Source organism: Chanos chanos, chromosome 11 (assembly GCF_902362185.1).
Source record: "Chanos chanos chromosome 11, fChaCha1.1, whole genome shotgun sequence".
NCBI classification, from domain to species: domain Eukaryota; kingdom Metazoa; phylum Chordata; class Actinopteri; order Gonorynchiformes; family Chanidae; genus Chanos; species Chanos chanos.
Genome location: NC_044505.1, coordinates 3,249,023 through 3,275,581, shown reverse-complemented (window position 1 = coordinate 3,275,581; position 26,559 = coordinate 3,249,023). Strand labels below are relative to the sequence as shown.

The window sequence follows — 26,559 nt, the reverse complement described above, 5'->3', positions numbered from 1 at the left end:
ATCTCGTAGATGCCTCCACTTGCACTTCATCCTCCCGAAGGCTTGCTCAACAACCACCCTCCCACGGCTGATCCTGGAGTTTTGCAGCTGGTCTGCTTCTTTGAGAGCCCCATTGTCACGCTTAGGTGTGATGACGAATGGGAAGGCCTGTCCAATGTACGCACTGTCTCCCAGCAAGCTGTAGTCACCCATCTTCTCCTGCCATGTTGTGTAGAAGTTGGAGGACCTCAACATCCTGGCATCATGAACCTTGCCTGATGGTCCAGCAAAAATGTCGATGAATCGCTCCCTCTCATCTACAATCACCTGAAGGAGGACGGAGTAGAATGATTTCCTGTTCATGTAGTCTCCTCCTCTTATGTGTAGCCTCTGCACCCTGATGTGGCACCCAACAATTGCGCCAATGACACCACGGAGGCCACAGAGGTGATGGAAAGCAGCAGCAGATGCAGACGCAAAGGTTGGTCCCATTGTGCAAATGATGTTGAGCACTCCAAGGATGATCCTGTGTGCTGATTACTGTGACACGTCAAACTTGTCCGAAATCTCCCTACAGCTGTTCTGACTGGCCATGTACCACAGGAACATTAGCACCTTCTTTGTCATAGGGACTGGTGGTATACCTTGGCTATGCTCCTTTTTCATGCTGCTCTCCCACAATCGTCATGAGATATTCAAACTGTGGCTTGGAGACTCGAAAATGGCACGCAAAAGTATAGTCATCCATGTCCAGCATGACCGGCCAATCTGTCACTGGAAGAAAATAACGTTACTACTTTTGAAGAGCCCCTTGCCCTTTGTGTACCGGTCACGGAATGACCGATTCAGACGAAGCCAAAACATTTTTTACACAATGAAATACATTGAAAGAAGACAAAACAAACATACCTTTGTCGCCTTCTTGCTTCATCTTCAATGTTTTTGAGGTGGACCTCATATTTGCTCTGTAATTGTCTGTATTCCGAAAGAGCGAGCACAGCAAATACTTTCCTGGAGGGGTCCATCTGACCTTTAGACAGACGCACGTAGAAACTTCAGGGGGCCAACTGTGGGCAGAATGAAACACAACTCCTAATGAGTGATCCGATGTATGAAGGCCACATTTCCACTGGTTGATCTGAAAGCACGCATCAGGGAGTTTAAGTGGATGCAGGCAGATACCACGAGTCAATGGAGGGAGATGATGAGGGGTGTGCTTGCTTCCGTTGACTGAAGACCAGACATGCCGCAGCATTTAGGAGCGATCTAGGAGCACATGCCAGTAGACCTGCCAGAAGAGAATTCCTATAGTCCAGTCTTGAAATTGCAAGTGCCTGGACTTAAAGACAGAAGTTGATTCTGATAAATGGCCCCACTTCAGTTGCCTTGAGATGATTCAGATTTGCCAGATCTGACGTGAATCAATCCAACGTCATTTGCAAGTTTGCAAAGAAACAGTTTGTACGAAGGGCGGCAAAACAACCAATCTTTCTAGACACCTCAAACAAATGTAATAAAGTTGGATTCAGGTATTTGTAAATTGTTCAAAGCTGGTTTGGTATTCATTAAAGTACATATGAAAAAGTAATTCTGCTTGTCGTAACGGTATCTTACTTATTCTTTCACGTGTATTTCAAATATCCTAACAGTATGAGCAGTGTTTTCTCATAGGGATAGATTTTCTTTAATGGGTGCAAATGGAGTAGAAATAATTTCCAGTTCAGCTGTATTGTACAGTAAATTGTTTGTTTGTTTAAAAAAAAAAGATGAGATACATTGTACAGATGCATTGTACAGATGCAGTGAAGATCATAGGGCTGCCCCCTGAGAGTCAACGAGTCGAATCATCTGTCAGAGACCCATCAGTTGACTGAAATTCTTCAAGTCAAGCAGTCGTGTTTTTTTTTTTTCTTTTTGGTCAGTCAGAGTGCATTACAATAATAGGATAAAACAGATTGAAGCTTACAAAAATGCACAGGGATAACATTTCAATGAGGAATTATAATTAAGAGGAATCATACGTATATTTTTATATTCCAGCAGGGCTAGCTGGCTTAAAAGAAATCCATGTGACAACATACACTGATGAAAGAATCTGAAACCTGATGTGGAGTGGTTGCTAAACTAGGCTAGCTATAACCATGTCTCGGAAAAAGTCTAAAGTATGGCGTCATTTTGAAATTTTGAAGGACAGCCCTACAAAAGTTAAATGCAAACTCTGTATGCAAGAATTCGCTTATCATTCAACAACATCGAACATGTCAAACCACTTGAAACGGGTAAGATGCATAGTTAGGCAGCCATTTAAAAAGTGACTGAAGACAAATTATACAGTAGCCTAATGATCTTATCCTGTTGAAGACGAGAGGTCATTATTTCATTGTGGGCGATGCTGTGAATTTATTTTGAACCGTTTCATTTGTTTATTCATTTAGGCTGCATGTTGTTTTCAATGTTTAAAGTGAAATTTGAAAAAAGGCTATAAGAGCTTGACAGCACACGTGTTTCAGATAGTCTATATGAAAGAAAAAAGGAACGAATAATCGAATCATCGTATTGAACAGCCAAATCCTATTCGACTGACAAAATTCTGAGTTCCCAGTAATAACATGATGGTGTAAAGATTTCTAAAACTTCTGAAGCTTCCTTTGAAGTTTCTGAAGCTATAGTGCCATGTCTGAAATTAAAGTTTTGCAACTGTTTTACTGGCCCATGAAAAGTAAATGTACTCTGTGCTCATTTGCACTGCAAACTTTTTCTTTGATGTTATGGGTTTAAATAAGTCCATCTCACACAGGCACAGGGGTAGCTGCTAGTTACTGTATGTGGCGCACCTGAAATAGTGTGACCATATTTATGGGATGTAGCTTGATAGTAATTTTTACACTAATAATTTTTGGTTATTGTGTACATGTATGTTTGTAGTTAGAAAAAAAAAAAGCCCATTCATTCGGTGATAACCGTGAAATCCGAACTAACTGCCATTGTACTAATGGGGCGAGGGATACTTTTTTTAGGAAGCAGTGAAGTGGAACATTTCTGTTCGTTTTAGTTGCTTCAGGGTATCGGTGAGTGTCCGTTTCCATGTTTTCCTCAGAGGCAATCTGGGATGAACCAGACCGTGTCCTTCTTGCTCCTGTTTTTTCACCTGTTTAATACAGGTCGATAAACTGCAAATAAATCATAATGATCTACCTCATACGGTCAGACTTTATTAACAGGACTGTGCTAAAAGTTTAGAGTGTTGTTGCAAATTTGATAAGTATAAAAGTAAGTCTGTCCTGTCGAAGTTTTCCTAAGGTGACGCCGTTTTGTGTTACTACAGTAAGCTGACAAATTCAGTTAACGGTGATAGTGTTTCTAAGGGCTCCTGCATACTGTTAATGTTTAAACTATTTATTGTTTCACATATTTAATGTTTCAGATATTTATTGTTTCACATATTTAATGTTACATATTATTTACTGAGATATTTAGAATTGACGCACAATGCACTTTGTGAAAATTAACAGCTGAGGGAAGTAAACTGAATATCGGTTGTTAGTTACACCTAAGTCTGTTTTGCTAAGTATATCATTCAAACATGTAATATAAGCATTTTCTGGTTAATACATTTCAGTGGCCTGGAATTATTACAGAAGCTTAATGTGAAGTTTGATATAGATAAAGGAACAATGTAAATTATTTAGAATTACACTGGATGTGAATATGAGTGTGTCAACCAACCGCATACTCTGAAAAAGGTACTTTAATTTCTAAAGATGTATATTGAATATAAAAGTCAACAGAAATGTGTTTATCACAGAAATGGTGTCTGATTAGAGTGAATGTTTGCTTTATTGATGCTGAAAGAATATTGAATCTAGTGATGGACCGCAGTGAAAGTAGGCAAGGAACTGCACGAAACAAAAAGAACTGAGATGCATGAGGCAGAAATGTGTTGTGTTTACATTGTTTTGAGTTCTTTAATAAAACAACCAGAGAAGGAATCTGGAATGAACGAGATGCACCTTGTCCTCACTGCTCCTGTTTTTTTATCTGCTCTGGGACACGTAATATGTACAAACTTATTATTGCCTCATTCGTACCACTATCTATGTCAGATCCTCCTGTGTAATTATCTTGAAGGAAACAGATGAGGTTACAAAGTGCCAGATCTCAAGTTTGGCAAGAGGTCTTGACACTGAGACACTTGCATGCTTTGTTTTTCAAAGTGCTATACAGGTTTCATTTTTGTTACTGCGGTAACCAGCTCTGGGACCCGTAATATGTACAAACTCATTATTGCCTAATGGGTACCACTATCTATGCCAGATCCTCCTGTGTAGTTATCTTTAAGGAAACAGATGATGTTGCAACATGCCAGATCTCAAGTTTGGCAAGAAGTCTTGACACTGAGACCACTTGCATGCTTTGTTTTTCAAAGTGCTAAGTAAGAGATCCCAGATAAGTCATCATAGCCACATCGGCAGATAAAGTGTGTTACAGTTTTACCAAAGAAGCATGAATAAATACAATAGTCACAAAAATTTCTGTTAACATTACACTGTTGACAAGTCAGGTTGTACCAAATCATTTTGAATATCACGAAAACATTTTGTTTTGCATATTTACTGCTGTGCTGTATCTTAACACACCACATTATTGGTATCTCTAATGTCACAAATTCTACATACAGGTTTAACAGGCATGCTTCACATGTTTATGTTAATATTTTAAAATGAACCCAACTCATCTGAAGACTCACCATCCATATAGTCTAATGTCAGAAATCTAATCAGGTGAATTAGGAAAACACTGCTTATACAAGCAAGTTTATGTAGCCTAAGATTTCTCGGACACTGGAAAACTACATGTTGTAGTACTCCTAGTCTGTATTATAATTTTTCATTATTAATGGTGTTTTAACTTCAGTGATAATCCTAAAGTAATGATCGCAAAAAGAAGAATTAGCATAACACTTGTCTTCTCTAAACTCTGAGCTCCTAATCTCTCATACTAGAGGCAATCCACAGCCTTTATGAGGTATATGTCATTAATGACATATACAATAAGGTATAGGGTAAGGTGGGGGTCAAGCGGTGATGAGGGTCATCCAGGTGTTTCACATTTCAGGCAATTCTATGTAGTAGAAGTAAAATTAACATAGCCCACAACATTATGACATTATTATCCTTTTAAAGGCCCATCTGAGTTAACCTAGGGCCTATTTAACTGAAGCTACACACTGTCTTTTATAGAGGAAGCATTCGATTCAGCTGTGTTTCTGCAGGCTTTGTAGCATATTCCACAAGCTTTTCATTCTACGGGTTCTACAAGTTAAGTCAGTGCATTTTGTAGGTTGTTTCATAGTCAATTGGTCCTGTAAATGGATTGTAGCAACAATACAACAATGTGTTGACAGTAAAAAGAATAATGTAGTTTTGAATACTTAAGTATTTTTAAAAGCAAGTACTCCAGTACTTAAACTCAAGTAAAAATTTAACTGAATAACTTTTACTTGTATTGGAGTAATATCTGACCAGGAGTATCTATACTGTGACTCAAGTAATGGGGTTGTGTACTTTGTCCACATATGGGTATATCTCATTAGTTGCTCCCACTGAAGATGCCTAAAATATCTAATTTATCTTAGAGAACAATGCCTTTGGTCAGGAGGGGAGGACAAATGGGGTCATGGGGGAAGCTGTTAAAGAATGCAACCTCATCCCTAACCTACAGCTTCCTGTGGCATCAAGAGTCATCGTCCGGACTACCGCTGTAGCTCCCACTACGGAGACAATGGCCCATAGCTCTGGAACATCAGCACTGAGGAAGGCATGTGGACAGACAGGAGGACAGAATGTAGTTGTGCTGTCCTTCAGATCCAAGGGGTCCACTTAACATTCATGATCCATGTCTCATCCAACTGCCTTCCACACTGCATATCTCTGCGGGTTAGTTGAAGGGGACTTTAATAATATTACTCGTCCACCCAGACATCAGTACCACAGTGAACACAATGGCTGCTCTATATGTGCTCAGAGTACATACAATTGACCACAGGCATTCAAATTCATCCTTTTGTGTTCTAGGAAAGCTGTTTAAATATAAACCCAAACCCATATAAAAACCCATTTAAAGTCTTAATAAAAGTGTATGTTTTATATATGCCAAATTACATTCAGATTTGTTTTATAGCCAACAGTGTTTAACAACATTTAGGGACTTTCCCGTCATTTGCAAACACTGGCAGCTGGAATGAACTGTGCAACTGCGTGGTTAAAGTGGAAAATAAAATAGCTGTGCTAAATAAGGTAATGTTATTTATATGCAAGATCTGTACTGCATATTAGACCATCAGAGTAAACTGAAGAAAAAGACTGTATTCTTACAATACTAAGAAATGTCAGAAAAACATTTTTTAACTTCTGCTGAGGTGTCAGTTTATTTGGACTATATATGCAATTCAGGGTGTGTACTAGGGTGTGACTATCTGAGCTGTTTAACAACAACCAGCCTTGCTGTTAGTATAAAATGCAGCAATAACCGGCACCTTCACACATAATAGACCCACTAAGGTACTGTAAAAAATAAAAACGTGCTTTTACACACCACCAACTTGTGACTGAATCACTATATCAGTGAAGATCTGTGTGGTAAGTGTAAATGCTATTATGAAAATATTGTATGTGTCAGCAAAAACATGCAGATGTCCTAATCTCTCTTTTTTTTCTTTTAGCAGTGAGTGAACATCAACAATGAGTTACCAAGTTGAAGTATTCACAGGAGACATAAAGGATGCTGGAACTACAAACAGAATCATTGTCAAGCTGATAGGCACTAAAGGAAATACTGAAAGCATAGACCTCTCCTCACTGGGAGGCTTTTGGCGTGGATCGGTATGAGATCAGAAATCTTCTTTCCGGTGAACTCTTTTTCAGTAAAATGTGGCTGATAAAGTTTGAGTTGCAAAGATGTAGGTTGGTTAGTAGAGACAAGAATCCCTATCGACAAGAAGCTTGATATTGCTTTTATCTATTATCTATTGCTTAATATCTATTGATAAAGATTTTCCCAGTGGTTAGTCTGATAAACTGTTAAATGTTATATCCCTCTGCAGGTAAACAAATTTGAAATAAACTGCCCAGCCTCCATAGGCACTCTCTTACTCCTGGAACTTCAAGTCAAACCTCTCTTTGATTTTGGAGAGGCTGACTGGTTCTGTTCCAAAGTTATTGTGGCTACACCCGAGGGCGACAAGGTCCTGTTCCCATGTTACCGCTGGTTTACTGGTGACGAGAAGCTGGTTTTCAGAGATGCCCTTGGTAGATTCATCTTCAAAACCATGTACTTGCCATATTTTATTTTACCTGTGTTATGGGTTGCCAGAACTTAAACTTTGCTGCTTTTTCTCTTAAGCCAAGACAATACTTAAGGAAACCAATGACATAACCAAAGAACATCGGAATGAGGAAATCAAAAAACGCTTTGCTGCATTCAGGTGAATTAAAGTGCAAAAACAATTGTACACAGAGACAAATTTGTCTACTTCATGGTCTCTCCTGATCTTAAAACTTTTGCTCTGACCTCACAGGTGGCAACTACATGCACAAGGAGTACCCTATAAAGTGAAGGCGGACAGTCCGGGCACTTTGCCTGAGGACATCAGATTCTCATTCACAAAGGAAACTGAGTTCCAGAGCAGTCAACTGTCTGCGTACGTTTCCAATCCAGATGTGAAGTGCCATTGTTGTTTAATGAAATAACCCCACAAATAACTTGCACAATGTTCTTTCTCAGTCCTGGTAGCCAAAGCAATGCACATCTTATGTCTTATCATACGACACATTTGATTCAACTCATCAGCTAATTATCAAGTCCCTCATTAGCTGAGTAAGTTCAGGTTAAGGTTTAGGGTCTAAAATGTGCACTGCTTTAGTGGATCTTGATTAAAGGTCTTTGTGATTTTCTCAAAGTCTTTCACAAATTTGCACGAACGTCATTGTTGTGAACTGTGGTCCTTCCATTTAGGATCATGTGTAATAATTGTCTGTGCTTATCTTGGTTTCATGCAGACTCATTAAGCTGAAGCTCCAAGCTCTTGCTGATAGGAAGGAGCCATGGACTAATTTTGAGGATCTTAATCTTGTCTATACTGAACGGAGGACAGACATCTATGGTACTGCAAAACTCAAATTTCCTCTCCTCTTGGTCTCTCTGACTAGAAGCTGACCTATGTTTTCATCTGTCCACTCCCGTAGAATATGTTCGGCAACACTGGAGAGAGGATGAGTTTTTTGGCTACCAGCTTCTGAATGGCATGAACCCCATGATGATCCAAAAATGCTCAGAGTTGCCAAAAAAGTTCCCTGTCACTGAAGACATGGTCAAAGCCTTTTTACCTACTGGGAGCAGCTTAAAAAATGAGATGAAGGTAAAGAGATTAATCATTTTGATGAACATCTACCAAAACACTTCAGCTTTTACTCATTCTCTCATTTGCTCCTTCCTTATGCATTCCAAATCAAACAGAATGGAAACATCTTTATCTGTGACTACAAGCGGCTGGATGGTCTACCTGGAAATGTACTTCATAAAGAACAACAACATATTACAGCCCCCCTGTGCCTACTCTTCAGTAACCCTGAGGGCAAGCTTCTGCCCATTGCCATACAGGTAAGGGCACCTAAGTACTGTTAAATTCTCTTTATGATGAGGGTCCCTTCCACATTCATTTCTCTCATTTCCAAACAGCTGAAGCAGGAGCCAGGAGAGGAGAACCCCATCTTTCTCCCCTCAGACTCTGAATCTGATTGGCTCCTGGCCAAAACTTTTGTGCGGAATGCTGAATTCAGTGAACATTCACTGCACTTCCATCTCCTACGTGGTCACCTGATAGCTGAGGTCTTTGCCTTAGCAACCCTGCGCAACTTCCCTGCAGTGCACCCCTTATTCAAGGTAACAGTAGCTTCTGTCAGTAAGCAAATGAAGTTTTGAAAGATTTGTTTAAGGTATGCACCACTGTGTCAGTAAGATAAAATTTCAAAGATTATCTTTTTCATTACTGGTTGTCTTGCATGACTTCCTCAGCTCCTGTCACCCCATACCCGCTACACGCTCCACATCAACATCTTGGCTCGAGGAATGCTTATTTCAGCGGAAGGAGGATTTGCTAAGGTACGGAGTAAATACCTGTTAGACCATGGAATATACTGCTTAATATTCCAGCTTCTCACCTACTCTTTACTTTCAGAGCACTGCCTTAGGGAGCGAGGGCTTGCCAATGTTACTGAAGAGAGCAGCCTCCACCTTAACCTACAGTTCTGTGTGTCTGCCTGATGACATCAAGGCTCGTGGTGTGGAGGACATTCCAAACTACTACTACAGAGACGACGGCCTCAAGCTGTGGAACATCATCAACAGGTGTGTTACAATAATGATTTAATATAAGCTTATTTCTCCCACAATATCTGATCCTCTTTTCTTTTACATTTACAGGTATGTTGACGGTGTGGTGAGATACTACTACAAGTCCAATAATGATGTCGTCAAAGACACTGAGCTGCAATGCTGGATTGGAGACATACATAAGTATGGCTTCCTGGAGAAAGGTACAGTACAGTGACAAAAACTGTATGACAGTTAATTACTGAAAATGAGGGGGGGAGTTTGAGAGGAAAGTTGTTGACTGTAACATCCCTGCATTGGAGAGATACATAAGTATGGCTTCCAGGAGAAAGCTGAACATGATATAAGGACAAATTGTATGTCAATTTCGGTTAAATGAAGGGGAGAGTATGATAGCAAAGTTATTTACTGAAATAACTGATGGAAATATCATCTTCCACAGATGGAGGAATACCATCATTCAAGACTGTGGATGAACTCGTCAAGTTTGTTACCATGGTGATCTTCGCAGCATCGGCCCAACACGGCTCTGTCAACAATGGACAGGTTTTTTTATTCAGTCTTAAGCCTTCCTATTTCTGAGAGAAAACACAAATTCCTGATCTGCATTTGTGTCAGTGGAAAAAGTTAAAGTTCATCTTATGACCTTTTTCAGTTCGACTTTGGTGGATGGATGCCCAATCATCCCAGTGCGCTAAGGCGTCCACCTCCCACTAAAAAAGGAGGCTCAGCAAAGGACTCCATTTTTGACACACTGCCAGTTATCGGAACTACAGTAAACGCAATGGCTACACTGTACCTTCTAAGCAAGGCTTCTTCATTCCCTGTAAGTCCCAAATGAGATTTTTAAAATAAAATGTTATACTTTCTACACTGAATGATTTTCAAATTAATTCTACATATATATCATTTCCATTGATAAAAACGGCAGCACCCACTTGGATATTATCCAGAGGATCTGTTCAGTGAAAAGACACCCCTCCAGATGATTGAAAAGTTTCAGGAGGACCTGAAATCTCTCTCCAGTGAAATTGATAAGAGGAACCGGGATCTTCCACTGCCATACATTTACTTAGACCCTAAGCAGTTGGAAAACAGTGTTGCCATTTAAAACTGTGGCCATCTTTCTGTGCATCACTGTGTTCCATATCATCTCAGACAAATGTAGGCTCCACGGCAGTCACATGTGTTAGTGCATGACAACTCAGTAAGATTCACCTTTTTTTTGTTTAATTATCTGCTGTGTTATTAAACCTGTGCATGTCTAAAGACAAGATTCCCAGTTTGCTGTTAGATGGCAAACCTAGCCAAGGTTCTACAGAGTTTACTTACTTTTGGCATTTGTGGTTCAAAGTCCAGTCTTTTTCAACCATTATGCTGCTCACATAAGTGAGTTACAATGTTGTTGTGACAATGTTTTCTGTTACTCTCTGCTCCCAGGATGCTTGAAAAAATGCTTTGCACAATTTTGTAATAGAAATAAACATGGGGAGGCCTATGCAACTTGATTATTCTCTTGAATCTCTTGATTAATCTCTTGAAACACCCGTTCTGACATAAAAATGGCTTTGAAGTCTGGCCATCAGAAGGCTGTGTGCTCATGTAACAGAACAAAAGAGAATGTTTGGTATTAACGATGCTTAACGAAGTTAAGCTGCATATATTGATGAATTTATTTATTTGTATTAATTTGTGTCCTTAACTTGATACAATCAGTGTGTTCAGAAACCTAGTGAGCTGCCTAGATAGCACGGCTTATGTGAAACATTCCATTTAGACACATCAGCAATTGATCCTACCCCTTGCACGCAACTAGTGATTACCTGTAGACGATTTTTGCCCGTAGATGGTTTAAGTACATTTTCCTTGGAGGAACAGAAGCAGAAGTTGAGTTGTAAAGGTAAGACGTAGCCCAGACAGAGGCTGACTTTAGCTGACAAGGGTTAAAATGACAATGAAAAACATCTCGACAGTGTTTGAGGTTCAGCATATAACTGCCACTTAGATGTGCAATTCATTTTATTAACCAGACACGCCTCATTTTGTTTTTCAATATTTAAATATGGCTGTTATAGACATGTTATATACAACTAAAATATAATCCTAGATTAAGCACATCTATGAGAAACACAGCATTTCAGGGGTAACCTTACCTCATTTTACAACGCAACTTTGCATAACTAACACCAAACATAAAATTAGATCAACAGAATCAATAGATATAAAATCCTAGATATATTACTATAGATGTACAACTACGTGCAAGTATATATGAATAAATAATTAATTTTTGCAATCAGTTTTACAGCAACATTTGGCTGTGATGGTTTGATGTGAAGAATTTCATATTGAAAATGGTGGTATAATCAACACACAGTGTTCCTGCATACTTATCAGTGGAGTCCAGGTGTTGCAAAGCAATTTAGAGGCCCATGCTAACATTACATGCAGGGTCATGATGGTTTTAAGGTAGCAGACCACTAAGTATTCACATACTTTCATGATGGTTGCTACTAAGATGACTGGTCCATAGTCTTTCAGACTGGTTACGATGTCCTTTTTCAGGAGTGGTACAATGCTAGAGGATTTGAAACAAGCAGGAGCTCTGCACTGGCATAGACACAAATTAAACAGGTCAGCGAACACTTTGGGTAGTTGATCAGTGTAGTGTTGGGGTGTAAGGAAGGGAAGGGTGGGGGTGGGAGCTAAGAGTCAGTCATGTCGGGGAGCTGTCTGGTAAATCTGAAGAGGGGGATGGTGAGGTGGAGAAACATATGGTGATGTATGTAGAGCAGTGGTTGCTGTTCCTCCTTTGTTTTTCAAACCCGCAGTGAAACTCATTCAGTAGGTCTCGGACGAGGCATCTGTCAGCTGCCGAGTACGGAGGCTTTCTACTTGTAACTGTTGATTTCCTGGAAGCTACTCCAGACAGCAGAGGAGTCCTTGTTTTGAAAGTACTGCTCCAGCCTCTTTCCATAGAGGTGTTGCCCTCTTTTTATGGCTTTCTTCAGTTGTAATTTGGTACTCCCATATGTCACCCCCTTAATTTTGCACAGACTCCTCACCTCATTTGTAAACCATGGTTTATTGTTGTTGAATTTGGTGAATGCTTTTCTTAAGATGCTTGTGTCATCTCAGAGGCTGATGTAGTTACTGAGTGTGTCTGCATTTACATTTAGATTTATTCATTTACTAGATGCTATTACCAAAAGCTACTTCCAAGTGAGGCAAAAATACAATGCAAGCATGTAGCTCTTTAATCTCTGGAGTCGGCCCTCCCACCTGTGGGATGAAACATAAATTTCACCAAACTGCTTTGAAAACCCTGCAAGTTTCTGTCCTAGAAACATAAAAAACATCCTCAAAAACCTTCAACTGCCTACTTTAAAATGGATGTCATTAGAAAGTGAATTTATTTCGTAGAACTATGTCAGGGGAATAAAAAGGACAACATGCACGCTTCAGTCTCTGAGTCAGAAATCACCAAGTTGCAAACAGAGCTATTCATATGATAACTGAATGGGGATTCGGCAATCATAATTGCGTCATTAGGAGGCAAGAAAACGCCCAATTTCACTCCTATAAACAAGAGCACATGTTTGGGTTGTTTCTGCAATGACCGAGAAGCTACAAGATGACACAATCACACATGCATCTCGCAAAAACCCTGACTGGCTCTGCACCCAAACACAGTTCATCAACATCACCCAACACAGAACTTCTCACTACCAAACTTAACTTTCTTCACCTGTTTTGACACTCAGGACTCCACAGACGTATGCGTGAAAGAGCTGAGAGCCCTCCCCCCACTGGACCCCAACAAGCCAGTCCCTTTTTCAGTGGAGGACGTATGGTGCCAGCTTAGCCGCTGGACCCGACGGCATCCCAGCAAGGGTGCTGAAAACCTATGCCATGGAACTCTCACTAATTCTTCACTCACTCCTCTGCTGAACAGGGACACAGTTCTTCTTGTAACTGTTGATTTCCTGAAAGCTATTCCAGACAGCAGAGGAGTCCTTGTTTTGAAAGTGCTGCTCCAGCCTCTTCCCGTAGAGCTTTTGCCCTCTTTTTACAAGCTACAAAATGACACAATCACGCATGCATCTCTCCGTTTGGAGGCAAATTGGACAAATCCTAGGATTTTCTAGTAAGTGATTGTGTTTACTGCTTGTTGTTAGCAAAACTAGCCTGTTGTTATGGCAACAAAAGACGCTCTCAGCGACTTTTTTTCTACCCGAAAAACTGTAAATTACTCTGGCCAGCATTTTTCATTTAAAAAAAAAAACACTACATGTGACACGTCACAAACATCACAAGCCACAATTCTATAGTGCCCCACAATGGTTGGACGACACCATCACACAATTCCAGGGCTCCCTCGCATGCACCAACTGGGAAATCTTTGACGGAGACTTGAATAACAGTTTCATTGTCATTACGGATTATATCAACTTCTGCACAGATACCACCATACCAGTCAAAACGATAAAGAGATATCCCAATTCCAAACCCTGGATCACTCCTCAAACAAAACAGAGCCTGAAAGAGAAACATAAAGCCTTCAGGACCAAAGACTGGGCTGGTCTCAGGATGGCAAATCACAAAATTAAAAATGATGTTCTCACAGCAAAACTGAAATTCAAGAACAAACTAGAGTAAGAATTTGGCAACAAGAACACAAAACAAGTTTTCCAGATGGCAAAAACCCTGACTGGCTCTGCACCCAAACACAGTTCATCAACATCACCTGACACAGAACTTCTCTCTACCAAAAGGTCTGCTTTTGATACCATCCAAAGGCACCTGATGATCCAAAACCTACTACAGCTCAACACTCCCCCACATCTGATCCACCTCCTCTGCAACCTCGTCAGTGACAGACGGCAGGCAACATCACCTACACTCATCATCCACACCGGAGCACGGCAGGGTTGTGTGCTGGGCCCATTTCTCTACATGCTATACACCAATGACTGCACCAGCCTCTCACCCACCACCACTTCTCAAATACTCTGACAACACCTCCATTCTTGCTCTTCTCACAGATAACCATTCTGTTCTGGACTACCATGACACCGTTGCACACTTCACCCAGTGATGTGAGCGTAACCAACTAGATATCAAAAACAAAAGAAATAGTAATCGGTACCCTGTCACCCCAGCACCGCTTCCTAATCAATAACAAAACAGTTGAGATAGTGGATAGCTTCAAATATCTCGGACTCACTCTGGACAATAAACTCAGTTTCGACCAGCACACAAAGGAAATTCAAAATACATATTCACTTGCACAACGATTGTACAAGATAAGCTACGACGTAGCTTACGTTACATGACTAAGGATAGCTACCGATAACTAGCCTAGCCTTTAGCTACATTAGCCAAGCTGGATAGTAATAATGGCTGAGGTCCGCTGTTTCAGGGATCAGAGCTCCAATGTACCAAGTGAAGTAAAACCACTAACATTGTGCATTTTCATTGCTAGAACTTAAGTTTAACACCACTTTGAATATTCAAGGTTTACTACAGTTAGTTGAAGGTCAGCTTACCTGTAACAATATAAAAATATACAGGTTTTATTTGGGGTTATGCTGCTGCTCCAAAAGGCTTGCACAGTTATCGGCTACCATTTCTTCTTTACCTCTTTACATCAAATACATTTCTGACAGCAGTTACCACAGCCAATGCCATCTGCTGTTTAGGCAGAAATACAGTAAAAAAAAATACATGAATGTGGATAAAGCTGTATAGGCATGAAAGTGTAACCCACCTAGTGGGCACCCGATAGTAGAGAGCAGCAGACCGGTGTCTAGACTCATATGTAGGGGTCAGAAAATGAGAAGATGGACACAATCAACAGCTGGAGCCTGAGGGTAAGTAAAAGTATGGAAGTGCATTAAGCCTTCTTTGAGGGAAAAAAAAATTTACAACCTAAGCCAGCATTACTAAATCTGATACAGTTCTGAGTCTCTGTTCACAAGTTTCAAGCCTTTGGTCGAAATGTATTCCAAACCTGCCCCACTTGGGGCGTACCCCTCAGACTAACAAAAGAAAATAAAGTGTGGGCACAGTCCTACCACACTGATGGGGTCTGTGAACAGGTGAAACAGGGGAAACAAAGGTTCCTTCTCGAGGCAAAAGGACGATGTCTTCAGAGTTAAAGTGGTTGACTTGCTGTCTCCTTCGTCAAGGAGAGAATCTAGGATCCGCAGTACCTTCAAGGTCTCCGAAACACCTGGCCTGTATATTAACAGGACCTCTACTAAACACACTCAATCACTCTCATATACATATGACCTTAATGAACCAATATAGTCTCAAAATCCTCAACATGCTACAACATGCTTAACAGTGATACATTCTAAATGAATTATGTTTCCAACTGTACAGTTTCTTTATCAGACTATCAATTATCAAACTCTTCTTTTTACTCTTCTTATTAATCATAATATTTGTCCATTAAGCTTTTAACCAAGAATTATGACTAATCTACATTTTACCAATGAGATGATTAGGATGTTCTTAAACTATGAGTTTTATACAATGCACAGCACTAAGTTTTCCTTTTACACAGTTCCTGTCACTCTTCTGAATTGAAATGTAACATCCAAATGCATACAATTTGATATTAGATTACTAACACAACCCAGAATATATGCCTATTCACAGTGTAATTTTTAACAGCTATATGATAATTCGACTCTGATGCATTACTTGCGCAGAGGAAAAAAGCTACTCCATTGGCAACAGTGCTACCAAAAAAAAAAAAAAAACGGCTTCGACATCGCGAGCAAATTGCTACAGCTTCCTTTAGCCATAATCATCATATTCATCCTTCTCAATCGATCAGTGCACACACACATTCTCTGTTGAATTAAAGTATCAGCATTCGTGCTTTAAATTACAACAGTTTACACGGAGCGATAGAGATTAACACTACATTGCTCATACATTACTGAGAAACAAAAATAGCTGCACGTTGCTACACCATGAGGTGCAATTCAAGTTTAACTCAGATTGTGTAGCTAGCATTAGTGGAAAAAGTTTCACTTACCAAGATGCCAAGGAAAATAAAGCTGAAACCAAAGAATTCGTCCCAGGGTCGTCTCGGTAGCTGCATTCTCTATTGCTGTCGTTATTTTTCACTTATAGGACTTATTTTACTAAAATCCTCAGTTAAACCTTTTCGATCTGCTCACCTGCTCGCTCCGTTAGTACCTCCGTCTCCGCTTTGCCTCGCACTCCACTCACCCCTAAACTGTGGGCGGGGACAACTTCTCTGCACCAATGAAAAGGTAGCACGATCTAATCTAACCAATTAAGAACTGAAACTGGTGGAGAATAAATATAAAGAGCAGATTATACACACACACACACACACACACACACATATATATATATATATATATATATATATATATATATATATATATATATGTATGTATGTATGTATGTATGTATGTGTATAATGTATGTTTTCTCCTACTGGGTTAATGAAGTAAAATGTAAAATGAAAGAGGGGTCTTATGTTTACAGTCACATTCAACCAAATGAACCACATAAGCAATGCCTTCAGCACTTAGGGAACCCTGGAACCGAGAAATATTAGACAATAGAACTGCCTGACATAAATGGCCCAAATGCTGGATAATCTCTAACATGTACTGCAAAAACACACCTTTTTAAACCTGTTTAAATCAAGACATGCTGCATACCAAATACCATGCTTCGGTCAGTAACACATGTATCTACCGGCAGAATCATGTAACACAGGTATCTACAGGCCAAATACATGTGTTACTTGATAGATCGTGGTGCCACAATGAACAAACAATCAAACAAATACCTAAATACTTTGATGTAAAGAATCACACCCAAACATGGGTACATATTTGGCATGGCCACAACTGTCTGCAAGTTCCTACAAAACAAATAGATTGACACCAGTGGGTCAGCCAATATGAGGGCACACAGTATGAATAAAAACGTTTAAAACACACACCAGAAGAGGACCTACTTCTCTCCAGATTCTCTGTTACTCTGCTACACTACAGCTGACCTTTGAATATTTGGTAGTTGCTTCACTGTGCTTGTTTGAATTTAGTGTAGGTGATAGGTGAAGGCAATTCTGAGATCTGCTTGGAAATGTGCAAGGAAGGCTGAACTTGAATGGTGAGTGAGTCACAGGTGAGTTTCAGTGAGGTTCTTTGCGCTGAAAAATGCCAGGGCAAGTCACATCAAGCCACAAGTCTTAATGTGACAGCATGGAAGACGAAAATATATATATATTTTTTTAATGTCAGATTAATTGTTGACCCCCTCACAGTATGATGGCAAATTAGAAAATAAACATTGATACTAAGTCTAGCTTCTCCATCTAACTTCCTCTTCTTCTTCTTAATTAGCCAATGTTTTTATATATGTGCAAGGTCTGTATTGTACAGTGCCATTACTACTGCATTGGTACTGAGCACAAGTATACTGTGCTTCCATGATTTCACCTAGTATTACATGTTTTTCATACTGGATGTTTTCAGATCTCTAGACAAAATGTAATATCAGATGAAGGAAACCTGAGTGAACAAATAGCACATTTTTAAAATTATTGTTTAATTTATTTCATAAACGAAGTTACCCAAAACCCATATCTGCTGTCTGAAAAATTGCCTCTTTACATTTAATAACTGGTTGCGCCACCCTTAGCTACAATGACTGCAACCAAACACTTTCTATAATTCAATATCAGTCTTTCACATTGCTATGGAAGAATTTTAGCCCGCTCTTCCTCACAGTACTGTTTCAATTCAGACACATTGGTTTGCAAGTTTACAAACATGAACTGCTGGCTTTGGTCCTGCCACAGCATCTCCACTGGGTTTCTGTCTGGACACTGACTGGGCCACTTCAAAGCTTTGACTTTGCTTCTTTTTAGCTTCTGTGATGTGCACTTTGTGTGCCTTTGTGCTTTGGATCGTTGCCTTGCTGGATTACCCATCCATGCGTCAGCTTGAGCTTCTGGATGGAGGGCCAGACATTCTCCTCAAGGATTTTCTAATACAGTATAGAGGTCATGGTTCCTTCATTATGACGAGTCATCCAGGTCCTGAGTTAGCAAGACATTCTCACACCATCATACTACCAACACGTTTGACAGCTAGTGTGATGTTCTTACTATGGAATGTTGTGTTTGCTTTACATCAGACTTAATGGAATTCCTGTCATCCAAAAAACAAACAAACATTTTGACTCATCTATGGATACAACATTTCCCCAAAAGGCTTGTGGATCATGTAGGTGTTTCTTAGCAAATGTTAGAAAAGTCACTGGACATTTTTTAATCTATTCTGATACATCATCCTTATTTTAGCACACTGCCATTGATCACTGGGGATCAATGAAGGTACTGTAGAGAGCAGCCCCCATCTTAACCCACATAATATATGGGTATAATTCATAAATGAATAATGTCATCGTCCAAGAAGGAGTGTTGTCATTCACGACTGTGGATGAACTCATCAGGTTTGTTACCATGGTGGTATTCAGTGTGTCAGTCGAACATGCTGCCAATGGACAGTTTTTGTTGTTGTTGTTTTGTTTTGTATTGTTTCATTTGTATTCAGTATTAAGCCATCTTCATTTACTAAAATGTTCTGGCCATGTCTTGTATTTCGTTCAAAAGAAAAATTGTGATCAGCTGAAATACTGTCTAAAAATTGAACCTTATTCCCCTGTATAAAGGCATGAACTTCTTTTCAAAACTATTTTATACAGGGAGACTAAGTTAGATAAGTAGTCTCATGTTAGTAGTCGTATGTTTATGAACACTGTGGGCTGCTCTAGTTGGGCAATGTCCACATACTGTTTGAACTAAGGCTCAGTGCAGTGGGACTGGAATGTTGTTATCATGACGAAACAGCATTGGTTGATTGATTTTATTTTAATACTTTTAATTAAGAACGAGTAAAATATACACAAGGTCCCCATTGCCACTCTGGTGAATGGCAGTTGAATACATGAAATCATGCCCCCTGTGGTGTCTCAGTTTAGGAAATTATTGGAAAATTATAAATTTTGGGATTTCAGGCATTATCCCTTGCTTGATAATATTAATACTTATACTAATACTTAAGTATTTATACTACTACTAATAATAATAATGAATTAGTAGTTGCTCACAACAATAGTGCATGCACACCTTCTATAGTGCCCTCTTCCTGTTTTATTTATGCCCTCAGCTGGTGGGTGCACTGTGGTGACACATAGGCTGTGTGAAAAGACCAGGTCAAAAGAGGTCAGAATCCATTTGAAGAAATTTTGTTGTGTGGCCCGACAAAACAAAACAAATTAATATTTATCCTAATATTTCAAAAGACTTTCTTAATACATTCAAATTTAATGAATACTCATCATACCCAGTTACATTTGGGGCAGCAATATTTTGGCTAGTGAAACTACTGTCTGGATAGTAACTTCAGTAAACAATTGGTCACAGTCACTGTTGAGCCGCAAAGATGATTTTAAATTCTACCTTAGCTGTAAGACACTTTGAGAGAAACCAAGAACTCAACACAGGACGAGCCCATCATTTTCTGGCTGACACTGGGTGGTGAGAGTAGAAAATTGGTCTATTTTAGGAAAATAAGGAAAAAGAAACATCTATGAGATGTAAAAATCCATCTGTAGTTATTGGTTGTTGAAGTTGGAAAGTAGAAGCAGATAGTCATCACAAGGTGAACAGGCTACCCGCAGTCAAGGTGGAGCTTTGAGGATCCTAGGGAGTGATTATACTGATAGTGGGCTGGAAATGTGGCTGGCATATCATTCTTTATGTGTGTCTGAGTACCAGGGGAAGGCATCCTGGAAAGAGAGGGAGAATAAAGAGAAAGAGTGTGCATAGTGATCGTTTTAAAATGTGCAAAGAAGGCCTGAACATTCTGCCAGGTATCTTTGTCTTTTGCCAATCTTATTGTGTTTCCCCTCGCTACTAATGAAATGAAATAGACCATTTATCGATTAATTTAAAATGAAATATTTGTTTTGTAAAGAACTGTAAAGGTATCTGCATGCTTACAAGATAAATTACATGTTAAATCAAATGCAGCTCACTATTGCCACCTAGATAATCGGATAAAATCTAATCGGTGATTTGCCCTGAAATAAGCATGAAGTAACATGTGCTTTTTGAATTTGGACATATTAAGAGTGTTGTATGATTCATGTGCATTATATATTTTTGCTGTCAGTGATATCTTAACAACTAAGCTGTAATCACAAAGTTCAGATCATATCATTCAGACCATAGCAGTCAGACCATAGTCGGAATGCAGAATGTAATTGTCTTTTCTCTCAGTTTTTCTCAGCTCCTCATGCCTCATACTCGGTTCACAGCCCAAGTCAACATTATGGCTTGAAACATACTGATCTCAGAAGATGGACTTATCCCTTAGTTACATGTCCTAAACTCTTAGAGTGCTGGTTTTAATGTCTCTTTCACTGAGGGACCCCTGAGATCCCTATCAGTTAAGTAAATGTTGAGTTATGGAGAGAAATAGCTATGTTGTTCCCCATGCCCTGATCCCACAGCATAATGCCATGGGTCCTGATGAGATGTTGAAGTTCCTGAGCAGAGCATCATCCTCCCTGACCTACAGCTCCCTGTGTCTGCCTGATGACGTCAAAGCTCGTGGTGTGGGGGACATTCCAAACTACTACTACAGGGACATCAGCCTCAGGCTGTGGAACGTCATCAATGAGTAGGACATGAAAGCACTATCAAAGCAGTGAAACATACTATTGATGTCAGTTCAGTTAACAGATTACTCTAAATTATCATCATCCATGTATCTTAAACCTTACTAGTTCCCAGGTGCAGGTTTGTCTGGAGGTAGTGACGTACTACTATACATCTGATGATGACGCACATGAGGACACTGAGCTTCAGGAGTGGATCAATGAGATATTTTTCCTGGGAAATGCAAGCAATGGTAGATTCTTTTTTCTATGTTGTGCAGTGAATACATACACACGTACAGTAAATGTGATTCCAAATCCAGAACTGTATCTGACAAGGGTTTCCACGCCCTCACATTTCCTTAATAGGAATACCAAAATCTTTCAGCAAAGTGGCTGACCTCATCAAATTCGTCCCCATGGTGACCTTCTCTATGTCAGCCCAACACGCTGCTGTTCACGGTGGACAGGTGTTATTTCAATGCATTCGATCAATTTAGAATTCCTCACCAAGTCCGTTGTTGTTACAGCTCTATTGTTTTAAATTGCAGTTTGACTATGGTGGCTGGATGCCCAAGCACTCTTAGACATCCCCCCCCCCACTCAAAAAGGAGGCTCTTCAGAGCAGACCATTCTGGAAACCATCCCAGATGTCACTACCCCAGTGAAATTAATGGATACTTTAAGTACAGTGAGCCAGAACTCCTCAGACCGCGTACGTACCAGTTCTAAGCAGATTATTATTAGAACCCTAAAATCAATTTTATCCTGTCATTTTCTTGGAACACACGGGTATCATATAAACTGTTCAACACATCAAGTCAATAAACTCTGAAATGTTTAATAATGTCAATTATAATAAATTTTATAGCCATGGTTGTCATATTGTTATATGTTACAGTCACAAGAATAAGGAAGACTTGTAACTTATTAGTAGATCATCATTGTTTTTGTTTTTTGTTTTTTTCTAGAAGCTTCAGTATAAAGTTGTAGAAATGCAGTATGGAAAATGTAAAGGAAAGAAAGTACTTTACGCTACATTATTACATCAGTACCCACTTGGACAATATCCCGAGCAGCTGTTCTGTGAGGACATCCCAACCAAAATGATGGCCCAGTTTCCAGAGAAGTTGGCCCGCCTCTCGGAAAACATTGAAAACAGGAACAAGCATCTTCCCATTCCATACACTTACTTTAATCCCAAAAATGTGGATGACAGTGTTGCCATTTAAAAAAAAAAAACTGCAAGATACTACGGTGCCTCTTGGTTCATGAGCTGTACCAGAACCAATAGCTTTGAACCATGAGGTAACTCTTCGATATAAATTATTTTAGAATTAAAGCTCGCTGTATAGTCCTTTAAGTACTTCTTTTCTGATTTTAGTTTTGATTAGTTAAGATTTTCACTTCAGATGCCAGAAGATAAAAATTTAATTGAAGGATCTCTGTAATGATATGCTTTGTTTATTGACCAAACATACATCTATACTTACAGCATCATTAAAGATCCCCTGTGCGATGCTTTTTTATTAAGGATTGAGCACCACCAACTTTCCAGAAATGTCAGAATAGCACTATCGGAATTTGTGTAATACTTTTGCAAACTAATAAAAATGATGTGTGCAAGCATGTTCAGTGTTGTTCCCTTTTTTTGTTTTTTTTTTCCCCAAATAAAATGCTGTCGTATAATCCAGTTCTTAACATGCAGGGTATGTAAGTAAACCTAGTACAGTGAAAAAAAAAAACGTGTTCTTGTCAGGAAAGGACTACTGAACGGGACGCAGGCGCGGACTAACAGGAATGGTTTTTAATAACAAAAAGTGTGTGGTGCAAAACGGGGTTGACACAGGACTGAAGACTCGAAACACACACAGGATACAAACAGGCAAACACAGAGAACACTGGGTAGCGGTAAAGGGTTTCCAGGGGACCGCGTTAGAAAGGCGTACTTTAAAGATGAATTGAATCGGCCTAGTAAACACATGGGACGTGTAGACTTCGCGAGGATCTAGTCCAACAGTGGGGATTAAATGGAGGGGAGAATCAGAGCGAAGACAGGTGTGAGGGATGAAGCGTGATCAGACCGGCGATTAGCAAACCGGCGACGCTGAGCGCTGAATGGCTGAGACCGGCGAGGGAGGAGATGAGGTCGTTACAGTTCCTCATTTGTTTATCCACCGTTTGAATTACTGGTCATCTGTTACAGTGATAAATACTCTGTGATGTAGTTAGATGATTTTCCAGTAATTTCACTTGTGATTATCTCCAAAGATGCATTTGAACTGTTGTCGTGATGCATTTACAAAATTAATTTTTGCTTCAAAATATTTCATTGCAAAAACTGCAGTGCAACATTTCAGAATGTTAACATTTTTAGGCATCTTGGCTTTGAATCCACAACTGGAGCAGCATTCTTTGACAAACAGCTGGCTTGGACCCAACAGTGATGTTCTCCTTGTATGTCTGGCATTTGTTGTTCAAATTCCAGCCGTGACTGGGAATCTCTTTATCTGGTGGCAGTATTTGACAGCTAGGTATATCTATGTGTCTAATAGGTAGCATATAAATTAGCTCCCAGTACTGTAATAAGGATGCCACAAAAGAGTATTAGTATTGTGTAGCAAAATGAGTATAAAAAGGCTTTTGTCATAAAACAAACATCTTGTAAAGGCCTGTACTGATATAAATGACAGTTATAGCCTGGCTAACAGCAAACAGCAGGATCAAATACTGTGTCAAAAAGACAATGTGGACAGTTATTAAGAATTTCAGATCAAGTTATTAAGTTATTATTTAGATTTTGAAGGAACCAAAGTTAAAGCTAACAAATTCTCATTTGTGTGTATTACTCTCCTCACCATAAACTAGATCTCAGTCTAAGATCTTGTAAAAGACTAAAAGGAATATAAGCATTCTGATTTACACACCTGCTAAAGAAAATTCAGTCTAGAATAAACCTCAAGCAACAGAAGAGGACAAAACAAGCTCTATGCCAAGGCTGACATGTCTAATAGTAAGGTAGTAAATGAGTGGTCATTTACTAATACAAGGCAATCAGTTTTAATTAGTCAAGTTCAACAATAATTCTCTATGTGCTGTCATAATCCATAAGTCAAAAATACACATTTCAGTCCGACACAATGTCATTGTGTTCAAAGAAGCCAGATGAGCACTGCTTTACAAGAGTAGAGCTAAAACCTTTCAGGTCCAAAAAGAGTTGCATACCAACGCATAATCATAACAACAAAACAAAATTTATTTATTTATTTTTTCATGTTCTGTTTAACACTCTAAAAGAAGACAAAACAATTACTGACTGTACAGTAATAATGTGGTTCCTGTTCAGGATAAACTTAGGCATCATATGTCAGTATAAGATAGCTGATGCAGCCATTCAATAAAATAGATGCAAAACACTCAACCGATTTATAAATTTACAATATGTGTAAAATAGAATATGCATATAAGTGAAGAAAACCAAAGAACACCGGGCAAAATTTAGTCGTGTAAACAACATCCTGCATCTTTAAAATACTTAATTTCTTAATTTTCCACATCATCATTGTGAATCACCAAGCTTGTAAAGGGTTTTTAAAATATATGTACATTTACGGCTACATTTACAATAATACATCTGAATCAACACTGATCTTAGGAGGAAAACATTATGCCACTATTGATAATTTAAAGGGCTTTCAGAAAATTCTTAAAAAAAAAAAAAAAAAAAAATAATGACCAGTCCCGAGGGGAATTGTTTGTTGACTGGGAGTGTTGAAGGAAAAGGCATTTTAACATTTTTACTTCGCACTGGTGAGGGAGAGAAAAGAAGGAGTCACAGAGAAGAGCTGTGTCCAGGTCCAATTCTGTTTCAGCTGTTTTTTGTTGTTGTTGTTGTTGTTTTTTGTTTTACTTTAAGAGGAGAATCTGAAAGTCTCTGATGCAGAATTTTTTTTTAGAAAACTTTCACAAACTCATTTCTGATTCTCGGTGTGTAAATGTGCTTTTACATGACAATGTCTGGAAAAAGCACATTCAGCGAACCTTCGTGTGCCTTCGGATGCTTTCAGTGGGGCGTAGAGCGAAGGACCTGTTGGTTTCTGAAGCATGCACAGGTGGCGTCTGTTAGAGGCCAGACAGGAAGCAGTACTGACGAGCTGAAGTCGGTCAACCAGTCAAAGTCACCACAATCAGGACATGATGGTACAATCAGTGGCTGAACAGAAAGGAGCACAGCTGGTGTGAGGTGAGTCTGTTCTTTCCTTCTCTCTTTCTCTCTCTCTCTCTCTCTGTGATTGTGTGTGTGTGTGTGTGTTTGTTGTTTCTGTGTGTGTGAGTGTGTTAAAGTCTCCTAAGATTGTGCTCCTCCTGACAGGAGCCTCTCCTCAAGGAAATATCATCCAACACCATCTCTCCTCTGCGGCCTCTCCTGCGTTCACCTTTCACAATCACCTGTCAATCAAGCCAATGACGTCATCATCAGAATCTTCACCATCACCGCTGTCATGTAACATGTAATTATACATCAGATGTTGTATATTAATTTCTACATCAAAAGGTGCATATAGATAGATAGATTAAAACACCACAACCACAAGACATTTTCATATACATTAAGAGAGTCCCTATCTTTGCATTCTACATTTGTGGAGTCAAAACTCAAGTGTATACTCACGCTCTCTAGTCCTTTGCCCCATAATGTAATTTGTGTGGATCTCCAGCCGTTGCCCCCCGTTCGCCCCCAGACCGCTGGGCTGTGTTGCCTGCCCTTCTGGACGAAAACCTGGAGCATGCCCACATGGTGCCCAGACAGCAAGTGACGGAACGCCAGGCACAGGTTCCCCTCGTTCCAGGGAGCGGCCAGTGGCAGCACCAGCTGTGCCCCTCGTCCCCCTCGCCTGTCTCCCACCTCAGAGATGGTCAGATACCTACCCCCTGAATAGGGAGAAAGAAAGAAAGAAAGAAAGAAAGAAAGAAAGAAAGAAAGAAAGAAAGAAAGGTTTTTCAGAGGGCTCTCCAATCTTTTTGTACTTTTGAAAGAAAAAAGAAAAACATTTTATCTTAAAAATATATTATACTATATTAGTCCATAGTATTATTATCAATGTGAACAACAACATTTATAACAGCAGTTGCATTTTATTGGAAGTACATTTCCTGATAATGTCTACTGGCGTAACAGAAGAACTTTGCTCAGCTGAAATTCCATCAGCAAGAAACATCTCATCTGTTCAGTCAGCGTCATACGACCGTTAACAGTCGTCTGAACGTTCAAAAACGTAAAAGGTGAGTCTAAGTGGCACCATTGCTGCTGCGGCTGGTGAGAGATGTTTTTACCTGAGGGGTCTGCTGTCGTCTCCCAGTGCAGGTCTCCTCCTCTGTCCTGGATCCAGTCACAAAGACCATGGTCAAAGGAGCAACTGAGAGAGTCAACATCTGCTCAACGTAACGTAACAGATAAAA

The 26,559-nt window shown here is 39.6% G+C and overlaps 2 protein-coding genes across 2 annotated transcripts in view; one reads left to right on the top strand and one right to left on the bottom strand.

Moving 5' to 3' along the window:
• The first annotated feature begins 5,655 nt into the window (after positions 1 to 5,655).
• On the top strand, positions 5,656 to 10,480 carry LOC115824156 (hydroperoxide isomerase ALOXE3-like). The gene is made up of 13 exons (XM_030788262.1): positions 5,656 to 5,796; positions 7,082 to 7,308; positions 7,556 to 7,678; positions 8,037 to 8,140; positions 8,223 to 8,395; positions 8,494 to 8,637; positions 8,716 to 8,919; positions 9,052 to 9,138; positions 9,215 to 9,384; positions 9,460 to 9,572; positions 9,812 to 9,915; positions 10,025 to 10,195; positions 10,301 to 10,480. Exons 1-13 carry the CDS (start codon positions 5,656 to 5,658, stop codon positions 10,478 to 10,480), a joined length of 1,941 nt encoding a protein of 646 aa, XP_030644122.1.
• A 14,957-nt stretch (positions 10,481 to 25,437) lies between these two features.
• The window catches only part of npnta (nephronectin a), a 33,458-nt gene continuing 32,336 nt past the window's right edge, over positions 25,438 to 26,559 (bottom strand). The window contains exons 12-14 of the mRNA XM_030788205.1: positions 26,434 to 26,532; positions 25,772 to 26,031; positions 25,438 to 25,548 (exon numbers count right to left, since the gene is read on the bottom strand). Of these exons, the coding sequence (XP_030644065.1) occupies positions 25,438 to 25,548; positions 25,772 to 26,031; positions 26,434 to 26,532 (470 nt within the window). The remainder of the gene's footprint in view (positions 25,549 to 25,771; positions 26,032 to 26,433; positions 26,533 to 26,559) is intronic.

Bases quoted from the DNA above. Each gene is read 5' to 3' on its own strand.
- LOC115824156 (XM_030788262.1), top strand. From the start codon at position 5,656: ATGGGGGAAGCTGTTAAAGAATGCAACCTCATCCCTAACCTACAGCTT. The intron at 5,797-7,081 runs GCATGTGGACAG...ATCCCTCTGCAG, and splicing joins GAACATCAGCACTGAGGAAG to GTAAACAAATTTGAAATAAA. The intron at 7,309-7,555 runs GTACTTGCCATA...CTGACCTCACAG, and splicing joins AGATTCATCTTCAAAACCAT to GTGGCAACTACATGCACAAG.